The 16436-nt window shown below is 40.7% G+C and overlaps 1 protein-coding gene and 1 long non-coding RNA gene across 8 annotated transcripts in view; one reads left to right on the top strand and one right to left on the bottom strand.

The window, feature by feature from the left end:
* The window catches only part of arap3 (ArfGAP with RhoGAP domain, ankyrin repeat and PH domain 3), a 175967-nt gene that overhangs the window by 71004 nt on the left and 88527 nt on the right, over positions 1–16436 (bottom strand). For all 7 annotated transcript variants that reach the window (XM_069898079.1, XM_069898084.1, XM_069898086.1 and 4 more), the window contains 3 exons: positions 14280–15316; positions 3663–3905; positions 1828–1897 (listed from right to left, as the gene is read on the bottom strand). In XM_069898079.1, coding sequence (XP_069754180.1) covers positions 1828–1897; positions 3663–3905; positions 14280–15241 — 1275 coding nt within the window. In that variant the 5' untranslated portion in view covers positions 15242–15316. The remainder of the gene's footprint in view (positions 1–1827; positions 1898–3662; positions 3906–14279; positions 15317–16436) is intronic.
* LOC138743172 (uncharacterized) lies at positions 11985–15644 on the top strand. The gene is made up of 3 exons (XR_011344686.1): positions 11985–12230; positions 14197–14310; positions 15279–15644. It is a non-coding gene; the product is annotated as an uncharacterized lncRNA (long non-coding RNA).

Raw genomic sequence — 16436 nt, 5'->3', positions numbered from 1 at the left:
GATTTAATTTAATTGGCATGTTATGTGAGTAAATTCTCCTGGGGGAGAAGTCAATTGGAGAAAAGTTGACATATAAAAAAAAATCACTCATTGGGGAGGGGATAACCTTACTGACAGAAAGAGCATTTGAGGCAAATATTGGCAACATGTTGAACGAGCACCTGAAAGTCATCATGAAGATCGGTAACCAACACTGGGAAGCAGGATCAATCCTTTTTGGCTGCCATGGGTCATGATATTAAACATGATCTGCTGGACGAACCCAGCAGGTTGAGGAGTATCAGCATGAGAAAAAGAATGGTTGACGTCTGATGACTTGATGAAGGGCTCCAGGCCTGGAACATCGACCCGTTTTTTTCCTCCCACTGATGCTGCTCAACCTGCTTGAGTTTTACTCCAGATCCTAGCACCTGCAGTCTCTCGCATGTCGTCGTGGATGCGATGGTGGCTGATCTTAGCCACTTTCCCCCTCAGTTACGTCCGAGACGCGAGGATTGAAGGGGCTTAACAGCAGCGTATCTCACCGTTTCAGGAAGCTCTGGAGCTGACTGTGTGAGTTTGCACGTGCGCTTCGCATGGCTTTCCTCTGTGGTCAGGTTACCCCCTGCATCCCAAACATGTGTGGTTAAGGGGTCACTGTAAATCACCCCTCTTGTGCAGATGAGTTGGTGTTTTCTTAATTTAGAGGTACAGACCCCTTCTGGCTCATGACTCCGTGCCACTAATTAATATCCTGACCCTGTACATCTTTGAAATCTGGGAGGAAACAAGAGCACCCGGAGGATACCCACGCGGGCCATGGGGAGAACGCGCAAACATCTTACGGACAGAGCTGGATTCAAGTGTGGATCGCTGGCACTCTAATAGGGTTGTAAAATCCGGGGAGTTGATGAGAACATGGGGAAAAAAGTAAATGGGATTAGTTTAAATCAGTGCTTGGCAGTTGACACAGACCTAATGGAGCAAGGGTCTGTTTTTGTGTTGTGTAACTCTATGACTTGAAAGATGTGACAATGGAAGGTCACAAAGGGGTTAGATGTTTGACTGAGTTTCTCACCTCGAATATCCTTCCACCAAGGTCACTGAAACAGATTGTTACATCCAATGTAACAGGAGCCTTTAACCAAGGCAGTATCTATTTATTCTTGGATCTCTCTGGTGATACCCGACACACGAGAAATTGTAGACGCTGGAATCAGGACCAAAAGTAAAAAGGATCTGCTGGAGGACCTCAGCTGGATAGCAGCATCAGTGGGAGTAAAAGAATGACCAATATTTTGGCTGGAACCCTTCATTAAGACTTGCACTGGGAGGGTGGTTCTTCTGTTGAGGGAGAACCAAGGGGTGGAGTCTCAAAGCAAAGAGTTGCTCAAATTAGGAGGAGGAAGTTCTTATCTCCAAGTGTTATGGATCTTTGTATTTCTCTGCACTACACAGCCATAGAGACTTGAGTCACTGAATATATTCATATCGAAGACAAACAGAACTGTGGACGAAAGGGGAATTGAAGATCACAAGGAACAAGCAGGAGAGTTGAAACCAACGACAAACTCAGCTGCAATATCATTAAATAGAATGTGCATGAAAACTGTATGGCCTATTCCTCCCTCAATTTCTTATGTTCTAAGAACGTTCATTTTCATTCCAAGTTGAGCATGGTTTTATCCGCAACTCATGGCTTGATCCCCATGTTGGTGATATTGGAAACATGTCAATGTCATAGACGTTACACGATTGTCTGTACAATGCTCCTTCGAGCCAGATTGAGGACCAGGGTATCAGCCAACTAGTCTTCAGTGGATTCTCTTAGCTTGGTGTTGATCTTACCTTCTCATTGCTGAAATACATCAGTGCCTTCCCATCAAATTTCACATAACGCCTTTGAAATACACAGCTTCTAGCTCAATGAAAGAGAACAAAGAGGCTCCATTAGGAATGTTTCAAATTCTATTGCACTGTACGACAGAATAGTTGTTATAAACCTTTTACATTACTTGCATCTAAATTTAGAATTCCACAATGGGACAGCATGGTTGACGGAGCGGTTAGCATCTGTAAGGACATTCTGCCTGTATCTGCGTGGATTTTCCACTCACCATTAGAAACATACCGGGGTGTTGTAGGGTACTTGGGTGTAATTGGACAGCATGGGCTCGTGGGCCAAAATGGCCTTATTTCTGTGCTGTATGTCTAAATAAAATCGTTTGTACAATTAATTTTGCCTTTTATTACATTTCCATCATAATTAACTTGATTCAACTTTACCTAGATTTGGATCAACAGACAGCTTTCAATTCTGGCTTCCCACGATGGCTGGGTAAAGTTTGCACGTTCTCCCTGTGATTGTGTGGATTTTCCTCAATACTCAGCTTTACTCCTACATGCTAAAAGCTTGATGGTTGATAGGTTAATGCAGCAAATCTCAACCGGTGGGGGAGGGGGGGGGCAGCAAATTTTAAAAAAAGGCTGTTTTTTTAAAATAATCTCACATAACATAATTTCTAACTTTTTAAAATGTAGTTGGTAGAAGTATGGAAGAAGCCAAAACTTGATTGCTTCACAGGGAAGGGACCCATAAACTTTGAGCAGAGTCCTAGGTGATTGGGGGGGGGGAACACCTAATTTTAAAAAAACGATTGAGAATGGCTGCTTTAATGATCTTCTCTCAACTACCCAAAGGATAAATGGCTGGCAGGTGGATCAGAGAGGTTAATTATCTACAGGGACAGAAGTGGGTATTTATGCTAATTCTCTAAGAGCTGGCATAGATTTTCTGGGCCAATTGGCATTGTCCTTTGATATAAGAAACAACAGAAATCAATAACAGAAGATTGAGAGTTCAATTCCCAATCCGGAGAGTTGAACAGAGGAAGAAAGCGAAGGCTTGAGTGCAGAACTGGGCAAGTCTGCACAACCTTTCAGTGAGATATTCCACCAAAGCATCACGTATTGTCTCAGGCGGATATCCTTGGTGACGTAGCTATTGGTCATCACTCAGTTAACATTTCGAGCATATTATTGCTGTATTGCTATTTAGGGAATGTGGTGTGCACGTTTATGCCTGCGTTTCCCAACTTTATACAGTACTTAAATTTTAAATGTGGACGTGCAGCACGGTAACAGGCCCTTCCTGCCCACTAACCCAAGCCACCCAAATACCTACAACCCCTGCACATTTTGAAAGGTGAGAGGAAACCCATGCAGAAACGGGGAGAACGTAAAACTCCTTACTGACAGTTCCAGATTCGAGACCTCACAGTTGTTCTGATGGAGGTGCAAAAGATGCAACACAAATTCACAAGTGACTTCTTTCTTTTAGCCAAGTGTTAATTTAAATCTAAGAAGTGGACTGGTGTGAGCTGGCCAGCCATCTATCACAATGACCGACCAAGTCTAATGTCCATACTTAAAGATTTTGTGATTACAGGATCCAAATTTGGAGGCTGCCATTTTCAAAATGTGTAACAATGCAATCCAGGAGTTTGGCATTTGAGAGATTAAATTTTAATTGGTCTCATCCATCCTTCACAGTTTAGTCAGTGGGGAAGAATGGGGAAGGTGTTTTCTCTTTCTCTGACAAGTTTTGGCAAAGTTCTGTCCTCAGGGATTTATTTCACATTTTCTGCAGACCTTACAGAATGAGCTATAATAATTCTTCTTACCCCTGTGGTGAAAGCTTCTCCAACCAGTCACATTTAATATTTTTTCCTTGTTCGGAAATGAAGTGGAAGCTGGCGTACGGTGATATTTTTAGATCATCTTCAATTTCATCTTTGAAGTACACTGGGTACTCTGTGCCAGGAGTTGGAATGTCCCCTATTGTGGAATAGGTGGTAGAGTTATTGGTCTGCATCCACACTGTTTGCATGCTGGTGTCCTCCTCAGAGTGAATTTTCAGATGCTGCCTGCAAAAAATAAAGAGGTGACAAAAAAAATCATGGCAATCATTATTAGAAAAACAAAATCACCTTGATTCTCAGCAAGCCCTCTTCATGCAGCACCTAATAGCCCAAATACGCCCGAGATTGTCCGATTTCGGAAGAAATTCCTCAGCATCTCTGTTCTAAGTGGACGCCCCTCAATCCTGAAGTTGTGCCCTCTTGCCCTAGACTCTCCCACCATGGGAAACAATCTTTCTACAGCTACTCAGTCCATGCCTTTCAACATTTGAAATATTCTTGCAGGTGCTGTCTGACCTGCTGAGTGTTTCCACAATCTTCTGCTTTTGTTTCCGTGCCTGTGTTCATTTGATCAATATATGTGATCACATGATGAATTATGGTTGTAACGTTGTAGAATATAAGAATGGGCCTTGCAACCTTGCCTCAATGCCAATATTTTTGCCCATCTACACTGCAAATAACATTTTAGATCTCGAGAATATCCAGTTTTCTCTTATTTTATTTTATTTTTTAAATTATACATACACCACTGTTACAGGACAATTAGGCCCCACAAGTCTATGCCGCCCATTTTACACCCCATTAACCTACACCCTGGTATGTTTTGGAAGGGTAAGAGGAAACTGGAGCCCCTATAAAAAACCCATGCAGTCATCGGAGAGCATACAAACTCCTTAAAGACAGTGCGGGATTCGAACCCTGACCCGATCACTAGTGCGGTAAAGGCATTGGACTAACCACTACGCCAACCAAAACTTCTTGGATTCTTGAGAGATGACTTAAAGGTGATCAAGTGGTGTTGAGAAGGTTGAAGGAGGAGCTTGATGAAGGAGTGTTAATTAAGAGGAAACTCTGATATTTGAAAATAAATGTGTTGAATGGCTTGAGGCTTTAATGTGTAAGATTAGAAGATGAGATTTTGTTCCTTGAGCTTCAAATTGGATGGGAGGGACTCATGGGCTGGAAGGGCCTGTTACCATGCTGTATGTCTAAATTTAAATGTATTTTTTTTTTAAAAGGATCTGAGAAACTGTTACAACTAGAAGGGGTAGAACAATATTGTGATCACAATCTTCCACAACTATTTAAGCCAAAGAGAATCCTAAACTGCTTTGAAGAACACATGTAGATGCTATGATTGTAGAAAAAAACCACCGAAATTCTGGAGGAACTCAGCGGGTCTTTTCAGCATCAATAGGAGGCAAAGATAATATTGCCTCCATTCTGGGCCTGAGCCCTTCCTCAAGAAAGGAGTAGAATAAGCCAGAAGCAGGAAATCGGAGAACGTCTCAGAATTCATACAATGTTGGCAGGGGGAGAAATCCAGACGAACAAAACGTGTTAATTGGATAAGGGACAAGGAAGAATTTTTCATGATTCTCCAAAAGGAGACAGAAGGGAGAAACAGAGCTGGAGGAGGGCGACGGTGGGAGGTTATAATGAAAACCAGAGAAGTCAAGTTAATGCCATCCAGTTGGTGGGTGCCCAGTTAGAAGATGAGGTGTTGTTCCTACTATTTACAGGTGGCCTCAGTCTGGCAGTGCATGGGACCATGGACAGACATGTCAGCAGAGGAATGGGATAGAGACCTGAAATTGCAGAACACTGTTCAGTAATCAAGAGTGTCCCTGAGTTTCTAATTGGATTAATTCTCCACCCCACTCCCACTCTCAACTTCTGTTTCATGTCCTACACTGTTTAATTAGAATATCAAGGAACAGGATCTCAGCGTCTAACCTTTCACATTACAGCCTCGAGCCATTCAACACATTTATTACCAAATATCCAAGCTTCCTCTTAATTAGTGCTCCGTCATCAAGTTCCTCCTTCAATCTTCTCTATACCACTTGATAACCTTTAAGCCATCTCTCAGGAATTCAAGAAGTTTTGTTACTGTCCATTATCAAAGGATCTTCAGATAACTTGTCCACACTGACCAACTGTTATTTTATGGTTAAAAGTTTCCTGTGCTTGTTATCACATGAACCTTTGGGTCACTTCTCTTGACTGTTTTTAACTGAACTTATCTTTGTAAAACTTTACTCTGCACTTTTGTTTGATTTTCCATTAGCTGTTGAACTCAAGAACAGGCTGGATTGCTTGGAGAGCAAACACATCAATGTTTTCACTGAACCTCGATGCAAATTATTGGACTGAACTTGCTTCAGTCGGTCAACAGCAAAATGACACATTTCATTTCTAAGGGCCGTAGCACACAGCGGCCCAGGAAAAGACCCTCTGGCCTTCTAGTCTGTGCCAAACTGTTATAGTGTGTGGTTCCAATGAGAACATGCAATCAGAACTTCTGACTGTCAGCGTGGCCTCAGGTGTCGCTGCTTCTCCTTTTACCAATCAAATGTCAGGTCTCAGAGACTCGAATCCACAGCCTTTTCCCAGGGGTGAACCATAGAACATTACAGCACAGAAACAGACTCTTTGGCCCATCTAGTCTGTGCTGAACTGTTATTCTGCCTTGTGCCATTGACCTGGACCCAAACCATATCCCTCCATACCCTGCCCATTTAATCCACAAATGTTCGCCAATATCAAAATTGAGCCAGAATTCACCATTTCAGCTGGCAGCTCGTTTCACACTCTCACTAACCTCTACATGAAGAAGTTCCCCCTTGTGTTCCACAAGATCCTTGATCTTGTCTCAGCTACCTCAGTGGAAAAAGCCTGCTTTTACTTACTCTGCTCTTCTCAATTTTGTATACCTCTATCATGTCTCTTCTCGTTCTCCAACACTCCAGGGAATAAAGTTCTAATCAGTTCCACAAGTCCCAGCAACACCCTTGTAAATCTTTTTATTTTCCCATTTATTTGCAGTCTCAGGCATCTTCAAAAGAGTTTTGTTCTTATCAATGTAATCTTAATAAATTGACCCTGCCATAGATGTTGACTTTTGGCCAACATGTATTTCCTTTATGTATGAAAAAGGAAACAGTGGTTTGTAAAAAATGGTCCAGGTTAATTAACTGTAAGGCTGTCTGTTGGACTAGTGAGTTTGCATGAGGAAGTCAAAGCCCTTATTTCCCAAAGTGAGAAACCATCAGCAAATTTATTTATCCTGCAAAATTATTTGATCCTGGTCAGTCCATGAAAGATGAGATCGGGCTCAATCAAGTTCACAAAGGGAAAGCACAGAGGTCAAGGTAAACACAATGAATGATTGAATGAGGAGGTCAACAATTTAGTTGTCAGTGTAATGTATGTGAAATATGTAATATTCGTTGGTGGGCACATTAAGACATGTGGTCACTTCCACTCAATGTTGCTGCAACATTATTTTCTATGGAACTTGTCTGGGAATCTGTGTTTATCAAGTTCAAGCTTGTTATAAGCTTAGATTTGGTCATCCGGACCATCGAGCCTGCTCTGCCATTCAATGACATCATGGGTGAGCTCAGGACTCATCTCCACATCAATAGCCTTTTCCCCATATCCCTTAATTCCCTTACTATGTAAAAATCTATCCAAATTTGTCTTAAATATATTTACTGAGGTCAATGGGCAGCAAATTCCATAGATTCACCACACTCTGGGAAAAGCAGATTCTCTTCATCTCCATCCTAAATCTACTACCCTGAATCTCGAGGCTGTCTCCTGGTTCTGGTCTCTCCAACAGTTTACTTACCTCTCTCCTTACCTTTCATAATTTTATAAATTTCTATACACTCCCCTCTCATTCTTCTAAATTCCAGCAAGTAGTCTCCTCATAGGCTAATCCTTCATCTCTGGAATCAACCTGGTGAACCTCCTGTGCACCACTTCCAACATCACATACAATCCTACAAAATAGCATCTCGCCAGACATGGTGCACACACAAAAACACACAATGCACTGTGCACAATGATGACATAAATAATAAAAATAATGACATACAAATAATTTTGGTTACAGGATACAGTTCATCAGTCTCACAGCCTGCAGAAAAAAGCTATTTCTCAGACTGGCAGTCCTGATTTTGATGTTCTTGTCAGTAGTGGGTCAAATATACTTGCGCTGGATGAAAAGTGGCTTCTATAATTCCTTGTGCCCTATTTAGGCAGTTCTCCCAGTAAATATCATCAGTTGAGGAAAGGGAGGCCCCAGTGAAAGTGGCAAAAGTCATGATAAAAAAGAAAGCTAGAAGCATTTCTATGATTTTATAAAATAGTCAAGTTTATTGTCATCTGATTGTACAAGTAACAGTGTTCTCTAGTCTTTTGGTGCAAAATATGCAGACACACACCCCAGACTTAATACCCCTATAGACAAACAATACACATGTAGTATTCATATACAGAGATTTAAAAATATATCATTTCATGAACATGAGAGTCTCGGGTGGTCAGTGTGAGCAGATCCTTTGGTCGTTCGACAGCACTGCCTGTGAGAAGAAGCTGTTCCTCAGCCTGGTGGTACTGGCTCTGATACTCTTGTATCTCTTCTCTGACAGGAGCAGCTGAAAGATGCTGTGTGCAGGGTGGAAGATGTCCTCAGTGATTTTACGTGCCCTTTTCAGTCAACAATCCTGGTAGATCATGGTGATGAGGAGGAGGGAGACTCCAGTGATCCTCTCTGCCACTCTCATGGTCCTGCGGATTGACCTCCAATCCATTTCTCTGCAGCAACTGTACCATATTGTGATGCAGCTAGCCAGGGCACTCTTGATAGAGCTCCTGTGGAAGGTTGTCATAATGGTGGCTGGTCGCCTTGCCTGGTTTAGTCTTTTCAGGAAGTGCAGTCGATGTTGCAAGTCTTGTTAGTTTAAATTACTACTTTCCTGCATTGAAATAAGTAGAAGATGGTGATGACCTCACCTGACTGAGACAACATCAATGCCCACCAAGACACAGCCAACTAAGATAGTGTGTCATGAAACAAATCAAGTCCTCCCCTCCCTTCCCCAAAAGCTACTGGATGTTCAGGCTGATTTTTTTGCCTAAAGAATGAGACAGAAATTTAACTCAATTTTTAATGCAGAACTCTTCCCTGGTGCAGAATAAGAGCCTCCATAAAATGCCGGTTAAGAGAAATATGTAATATAAGCACAGCCCCCTCATTTATGATGTAACTACTATAACATTTTAATTAAAAGTTATTTATCTTTATAATGACACAGGACGTCATTCACACGAGCTCCCAGGGGCAAAATCCCATCATCCCCTTCTTCATTATTTCCCTTTGCCCCCACAACTAATTTTCTCTCTCATATTTGCTGATAAGCATGTGTTGAGTAACATATGCCAAAGCCAATTAACTTCTCAGAAATGGGAGGAGAGTGACCAGCTGTAATTCACATCTAATTCTCACAACGTTGCAGAGACAGTAACCCTGTCCCATTTACTCGAGATGGGACCGAACCTTTTGAGTGCACATTGCAATTTGTTTTTAAGTACACTAAAATCCCATGGAATCTGGAATTCAAGCAACCGGCAAAAATAAAAATCAAGGAGCATAAATAATTTTTTTAAATTAAAATAAATAGGAATAAATAAATTAAAAAAATAATGTTAAAAATTGTAAAAGTAAATTTTCACTGAAGTAGCACATAAACCTGAAGATGGGAGCAAATATTCAGCCAGCAGAGTGCTTTGCTTGTAGCATCTGTTTGAATAAAATTGAGTTTGAATAAAATGGCGTCGTCAAGAGTGAAGAGCCGGTTAATGCCACTCACTGTCCGAGTGACTCTTAAAGTGTCTCGTCCCTGCTTAGTAAGAGTCTTTATCTTTATTTGTATATTATTATGCTGTTAGTAAAGCTTTTAAAGGTTAAAACTTTGTGCTTTTGATTCTTAGTTAATTTTGTGCTTGTCTCTTTAAGATGGATATTGTTTGTAGTGTTACCATAGTGACTATGTCTAAGAGCTTGCATCTCATACTTCATTGAACTATGAAGGAGATATAAGCTTGAGATAATTTTCTTTGAATTTGTCTTATTTTGTCTTGTTTCGTCTTATTTCTTCTTTTATATCTCTTTGAAGTTGAATATCGTTCAATATGGTTCTGTTAAATACACTATGATGTCATCTGTGAATAGGGTTATTTTATATTCTTTCTCTTTTATTTTTATTCCTTTTATCTTAGTTTCCTTCCTTATCAGTTCTGCCAGTGGTTCTATAGCCAAGGCGAACAGTGAGGGGGACAATGGCCGTCCCTGTCTAGTTGATCTTCTCAATTTGAAGTGATCTGACATTTTCTACTACCCTTGCTAATGGTCCATTATATAGTGCTCCAATCCAACCAATAAACTCATCCGGTAGTTTTAATTTCTGTAGCACTTTAAACAAATAATTCCATTCTACCCTATCAAAGGCTTTCTCTACGTCTATTGTAACAGCCACCATTGACATTTTATTCTTTTGTATTGCATGAATTAAATTAATAAGTTTACAAACATTGCTGCTTGGTTTGTTTTGACAAAATTGCTCCACCTGCATTGAATTCGCCCATCGTTATTGAATAAAGATCTACCGGGACCAATGCCTGAAGAGGGCACACAAAATCAATGAACCGGTGCGGACTCGAAAGGCCAACATGGCCTGTTTCGGCTCCGTAAATGGTTATATGGTTATATGACACATTTTGAAATTAGGATACATTAAAACCTGGAAAGTGTCGTCTACAAGGCTTTATCTGTAAACTTGGGTGACGGGGTTTTACTGTATTACCCACCATCCTGTTCCACGTAACTATGTGCTACCATCACATTCAGAGAAAGTGGCCCACCAAATGTGCCTTCTCACCCTCTAAAATGTGTGCCACCTGTTAAAGCTTTGTCGTCCTTGCTGAAGACTCAAGGATGTCAACACTTTCTCACAGTAGAGCATCCCACCGTGCATACAATGAGACTTGGTGACCATTCTGGCCCTGATTCATGTTAAATTTTTCATCTTCCAAGAGGTGATCTCTCTTCAGGCTGGAAATATTATTTCAAAGGAAAGTTCAACAATCAGATTTGCTGCTTTTGTCGATGGGTTAATGGTAAAACTTCCCTGATGTACTTTGATGCTAGACAGTCACAGCACTACTGGACACTAACTGGACATTAACCTCAATACTGAACCTTTTCCTTCTTGTACATAATACATAAAGCATATAAAATACAGGAACAATTCCTTTGACACATCATGTATACACCAAACATGATACCAACTTAACTAATCATATCTGCCTCCTCATGGTCCATATCCTTCCATTCCCTGCCTCTTTATAATCATAGTACATTCTACCACCTCCCTTGGCAGTGTGCTCCATGTACCTGGCACTCTCTTGCCTCACACATCTCTTTCACGCCTTCTCCATCTCACCTGAAGCTATACTCCTGAGATTTTAGCATTTCCATCCAGGGAAAAACCCTGTCTACAATATTTATGCCTCTCATCATTTAATATATACCCTATATTTTTCAGTGTACAAGTCAAGTCATGAAACCCTTAAAAATCACTCAATAAATGGGGGCTGACTTTTATGCCAGATGTTCTTCTGAGACCTTAAATTCAGGTCAAAAACTATTTGACGCCAATTCGGCTTACAAGTCAACCCTGGAAGAGCCAATTCGGCATATTTGTCAACCCTGGAAGCACCTCTCCAACAACGGGTGCAACCGATTTGTGTTAACCTTTAATTTAATGTTAAACTATATTTCTCATATATAAAAATGACTTAAGAGTTAAAATATTGTATCTCTATTCTTAGTAAGTTTGCTGTGGGGTGGTATAGGATCACACACAGGTCACAGCACAGTTATAAAGAGCCATTGTTCTCAGAGAAGAGTGTTCATTCTTGGAGTCAACATGTCTTGGACAGACAAGAAGAGCTAATGGGTTTCAAGTGGGTCTTAATTATTCAAGGACTGTTGAAAGAAGCCATCTGCTTTTAATCAAAGCCATTTAAGCCTCTTAAACAGATATGAGGTCAGAGGTTGTTATGGATAGGAATTTTGGGAGAAATAAAATTGATGGTCAGGTGGTTTTCAAAAATTGGAACTCACCTCAGTGATTATGTAATGGTCACACAATTTAGAGTTCCATTTGGAGAGTACAGAAGTCAAAAACCCCTGTGACACAGTGGTTGGAATCTTGTGAAAGGCATGGTTGAGTTACAGTAACTAGAATTGGTGGTGTTGCTGTGTTTTACTCCTGGGGAAAGGGGAACATAGAATAAGTGGCTTTTGAAATAAGGAAGACTACTTCACTGTCTCTTTGGAAAAGAGGACAGATTTCTACTGGGTCCATTTTTATACAGCCACTTCATTTAACCCTTGTCTGGTTTGTGACTTCATCATGGAAGAAGATAAAGACATTTGTTAACCCTTGGGGTCCAAATCCAGCGATCTCTCAGGTTTGCCATATAGGTTAATATGATAGTTAAGAAAACTTATGGTATGATGGCCTTCATTAGTTGGGGGACTGAGTTCAAGTGAGGTAATGTTGCAACTCTATAAAATTCTGACTTGACCACACTTGGAATATTATGTCCAGTTTTGGTCACCTTATTACAGGAAAGATATGGAAGCTTTGCAGAGGGTGCAGAGGCAATTTACCAGGATGTTACTCAGCAGGTCAAACAGTGTACTTTATTAACGTGAAGATAAGGTTACATAACCAAAGTTTCAGGCTTGAGCCCTTCAACAAGATATTGTGAGCTGTGTAATTCGGTACTTTATTCTATGTAAATGACCAGAGAATTGGTTGAGGAATAAATATTGGCCATAGGACAGGTAGAGCTATCTTGTTCTGATATGAGACCTTCTATATCAACAGAACACACTCTACTCGCATTCCTTTGGAGGTTTGGCCCTTCTTGGATCCGCACAACTCTGGTGGGATTTGAAGTCACAACTTTAATTCGTGATTGTACTGAACTTACTTCTCTCTCAAAAATAGTTCCATTGCCCCAAGATAAGCATCCAGTGTTTTGATATTTTTGTTCTTTCAAACTCAAAGGGGGAAACACAAGCTGAATAATTATATCCTGTTGTAATCAAAGCCATTTAAAAGACTTCCCTTTTAATAGTAATGACCATTATCTTGTCAGCTGGCCGCCTTAACATTCAGCAAAATAGTTCTCAAAAACTATTAATTAAGCATCCAGTTCCTTCTATCTGGCTGCGAGCTTAAATTTGTGGTCAGCGGAAAGTGATGGAACGTCTACAGAGCAAAATTTACACAAGAATTACATTAAAGGGAAGTATGAAACAAGCAATTAAGAATGGTCAGTGGAGCCATTGAACACTTCAGCAATAACTTTTTTGTTGTATCTGCTTTACTCTCTTCTCCCTCCTACTTGCTGACGTCAGCGGGGCTATAGTTCCAGAGAGACATACTTGGAAGTGGGGCAGGGAGTAACCACCATGAATCTTCCTCTTTTCTACATCTTACTGGACAATGGGAGAAGAATAATCATCCTCATATAAATGAAATTAATTGTAGACTATGCTCTAAATTACTGTGACAGCATAAATGAGTGAAATGTGAGAATAGAAATTTGGACCAGGAAGGGGGGAAAAAATCCATCCTTGGTCAATTTTGGACTCATTTTTTCCCCAAGTAGGTCAGTCCAATTGGCAGTTAAATCATTGCCTGCAAAAGATGGTAGAAAAATAATGATAAAAAAATTTGGTGAAGAGCAAGTGCAAATGTAATGAGCTTACGTTCACAAAGTCAACATTCCTTATTTTCCATCTCTGCGAGTGGATGGCATTAACGTTGACTTCTCTGGTCTCTGCTAGCCCACTCCACATTCTTCCCCATCCCTCTGTATTCTTTCCTCCAGCTCTCCATTCACAGAGCCTTCTCCCTCTCCTGGTTTACTGGTGTGCCCTCCCTCCCTTATGTACCTATTAGCTCCTACCTGTGGAGATTGTGCTCCTCCTCCTGCCCCTTCCCCTCCTCCCATCATTTTGTTTGGGCACCTGCCTACATTTTGCTCATACCTTGATGAAGGACTCAAGCCCAAAACTCTGGCTATGCATCTTTATCTTTGATATATTAACCCTGACCTGCTGAGTTTCTCCAGTGTAATGTTTTAACCTCATGATTCTGCAGACTTTAGTGTTTTACACCTTCATAAAGCTCAGGTTAAGACATGACTGGAGCTGCATCCAATTCTGATCACCATTTTGGAGGTAGGATATGAAGATCTTGAGACAGTACAGAAAAGATAAGATGGATATGGATAGTAAAAGCCAAAGACCCATTTTTGTGCTCTACTGCTCCATCACCTTTGAGATTGGAGAAGCAAACACCTTTCTAGTTATTTTTGATGTCTTAACAGTGACCCCACAACTCTTTTTTATTGAACACAGAATGAAGAAAATAAAAGTTTGAGTGAATCTAGTCATCTCAAGAGTTGATGTTTAGAATCCAAGATAATGCCATGCAAGCCTACCTTTCCTTTGATGAAGGTGCTGATACCTCAGGTTGGTTCACATTCAGACGGGGCTGTGGGACAGGTTTCCTTCTCATGCCTGAGATCGGCAAGGATTGGGTTCGATTCCTCTCAGGCAGAGTCGCCACTGTAGTGTAGAGCTCATTGCAAATCATTTTCCCAGCAAATGCAGTGTCGAACAAAGGCATCTGGGGAAGGGAGTTTGTGGAAATTTTGGAGAGAGACTGCAAGTCCTCCAAGTTTTGAGCAGACTTGGGGATGGAATTTAGAGACTTTGATCTGGTCGGATCGTTCTCAGGCCTGTCTAGTGGACCTACTACAGCAAAATTAGCTGGAGGCTGTCCACGATTTGTGCGTGGTGGAACAGGTGGAACCATCTCCTCTTCCTTTGCAGCTACTTCCCGAACTGGAGACCCAACTGTGCTTTCTTCACCTAGAACTTGCTCCTTCTCAATCACCTCAGGCCTTTGTGTAGAAGGTTCATCAGAAGTAAACACTTCTTGCTTCTCATGACTTGGACTATGTGTTGACACTGATCCAATTTCTGCTTGCGATTTGACATTCAACGGCTGCTTATTCAGCAATGTCCGTGGCCTGGGGATGGGTTTTACCACCGGTTCCTCTGGTTCAATACTTTTATTCCCATCGACATTATCTTTCCAATCACCCACACTGCTCGACCTTCCCAATGTTTGTTCTTTCTCACCTTCACAATTGGCCAGGTCAACATTTGGTATCTCATCACATGACAACTTGAAGCTCCTCTGCTGTGCATGCTTCATTATCCGTTTCCGATGCCCAGTTGCCGTGATGCCAATCTGAAGGAGTGTTTCATTGTTGAAATGCACAGCTTTCTTGGACGTGTAAAACCCATTCTGGACAAAATTCTCTCTATATTTTTCCAAATGGATAGTGGACAGCCAGTCCCCAATATCACACGAGTCTTCACTTTGTGATGCCATAGCAACTCAACTGATTTAGTTTTCTCTCATTCGATAGATAAAACAAGTCCATCAGTTAGACACAGACTCCGGCATCTGAAAGAAAAGATCAAACTATTAAAAAGGAATTTCCCATCCAGCAGAAAATACGCAAGCTTGAAAAGATAAACCTCCAGATTCAAGAATTTTCTTCTTGCTGTTATCAGACACTTGAATGGGCCACTCACTGGTAAAACAAAAATGATGGCCATTCATTGTCTAACTGTATATTTCTCCATATATTCCACATTGTACTGGTAATGGCATAACCTGCACTTCTTGACTTACACAATACCCTCTAATTATTACTGTGCTACCTGCTGTATTTAAGTAGAAGATGACTTACCTAGATAGCATGTAACACAAACCTTTTCACTGCATCTTGGTACATATGACAATAAAGAATTCAATACAACATACCTGCCTGCTTTTTACTCATACCCTGAAGGCCTGAAACGTCAGTCATATATCTTTACCTCCTAGGGACACTGCGAGACCTGCAGAGTTCCTCCAGCATTTCTGTGTCTCTACTCCAATCACAGTCTCTGCAGATTCTCATGCTACAATCAATACAATCTGCATATTGTACAGCCAAGCTTCCAGTTTTTATTTTAATCCTATGCTATTTGAAGTTGAGTGTAAAACTGAAAACTAATATTTATCAAAATACAAATAAATTTGCTTTGGTAAAAGGCCACAGTAACTATATGCCTTAATTCAAGAAACCAAGGACCTTTTCTCCTCGCCCTTTCAGCTTTGTACAGATGGTGACAATCATAGTTAAAAAAGATCAGAGAAAAGATTAAATAGATCAAGAGCAGAGGTGAAAATATGCCAGGAATAACATTCTGGTAGGAAAGTAGCTGATTCACTCAGTGCAATTTGGTTAAATCAGCAATATTTGTTACATGACTATACTGGTAAGAAAACTTGCACAAGTTTTAGCTCTCATCAAGAAATTTTTGAGAGACTGGGAAATAGTTTTTGAGAGATTGTAAGGAATGAAATAAGAGCAGCAAGAAACATTACCGTTTTTGCAACGTTGGGAAAGAAATGAATGAACTGATATCCATATCTGGAGGAATCAGGGATTGTAAATGCAGTAAGGACATGGCAGGAAAGTTTGAAAAGAAAAGCACACATTTCTTCACAGCCTTTGCAAAAAGCACAAGAGGTT

Source organism: Narcine bancroftii, chromosome 9, assembly GCF_036971445.1.
Source record: "Narcine bancroftii isolate sNarBan1 chromosome 9, sNarBan1.hap1, whole genome shotgun sequence".
Lineage (NCBI taxonomy): Eukaryota > Metazoa > Chordata > Chondrichthyes > Torpediniformes > Narcinidae > Narcine > Narcine bancroftii.
This window is presented reverse-complemented; position numbering and strand designations above follow the sequence as displayed.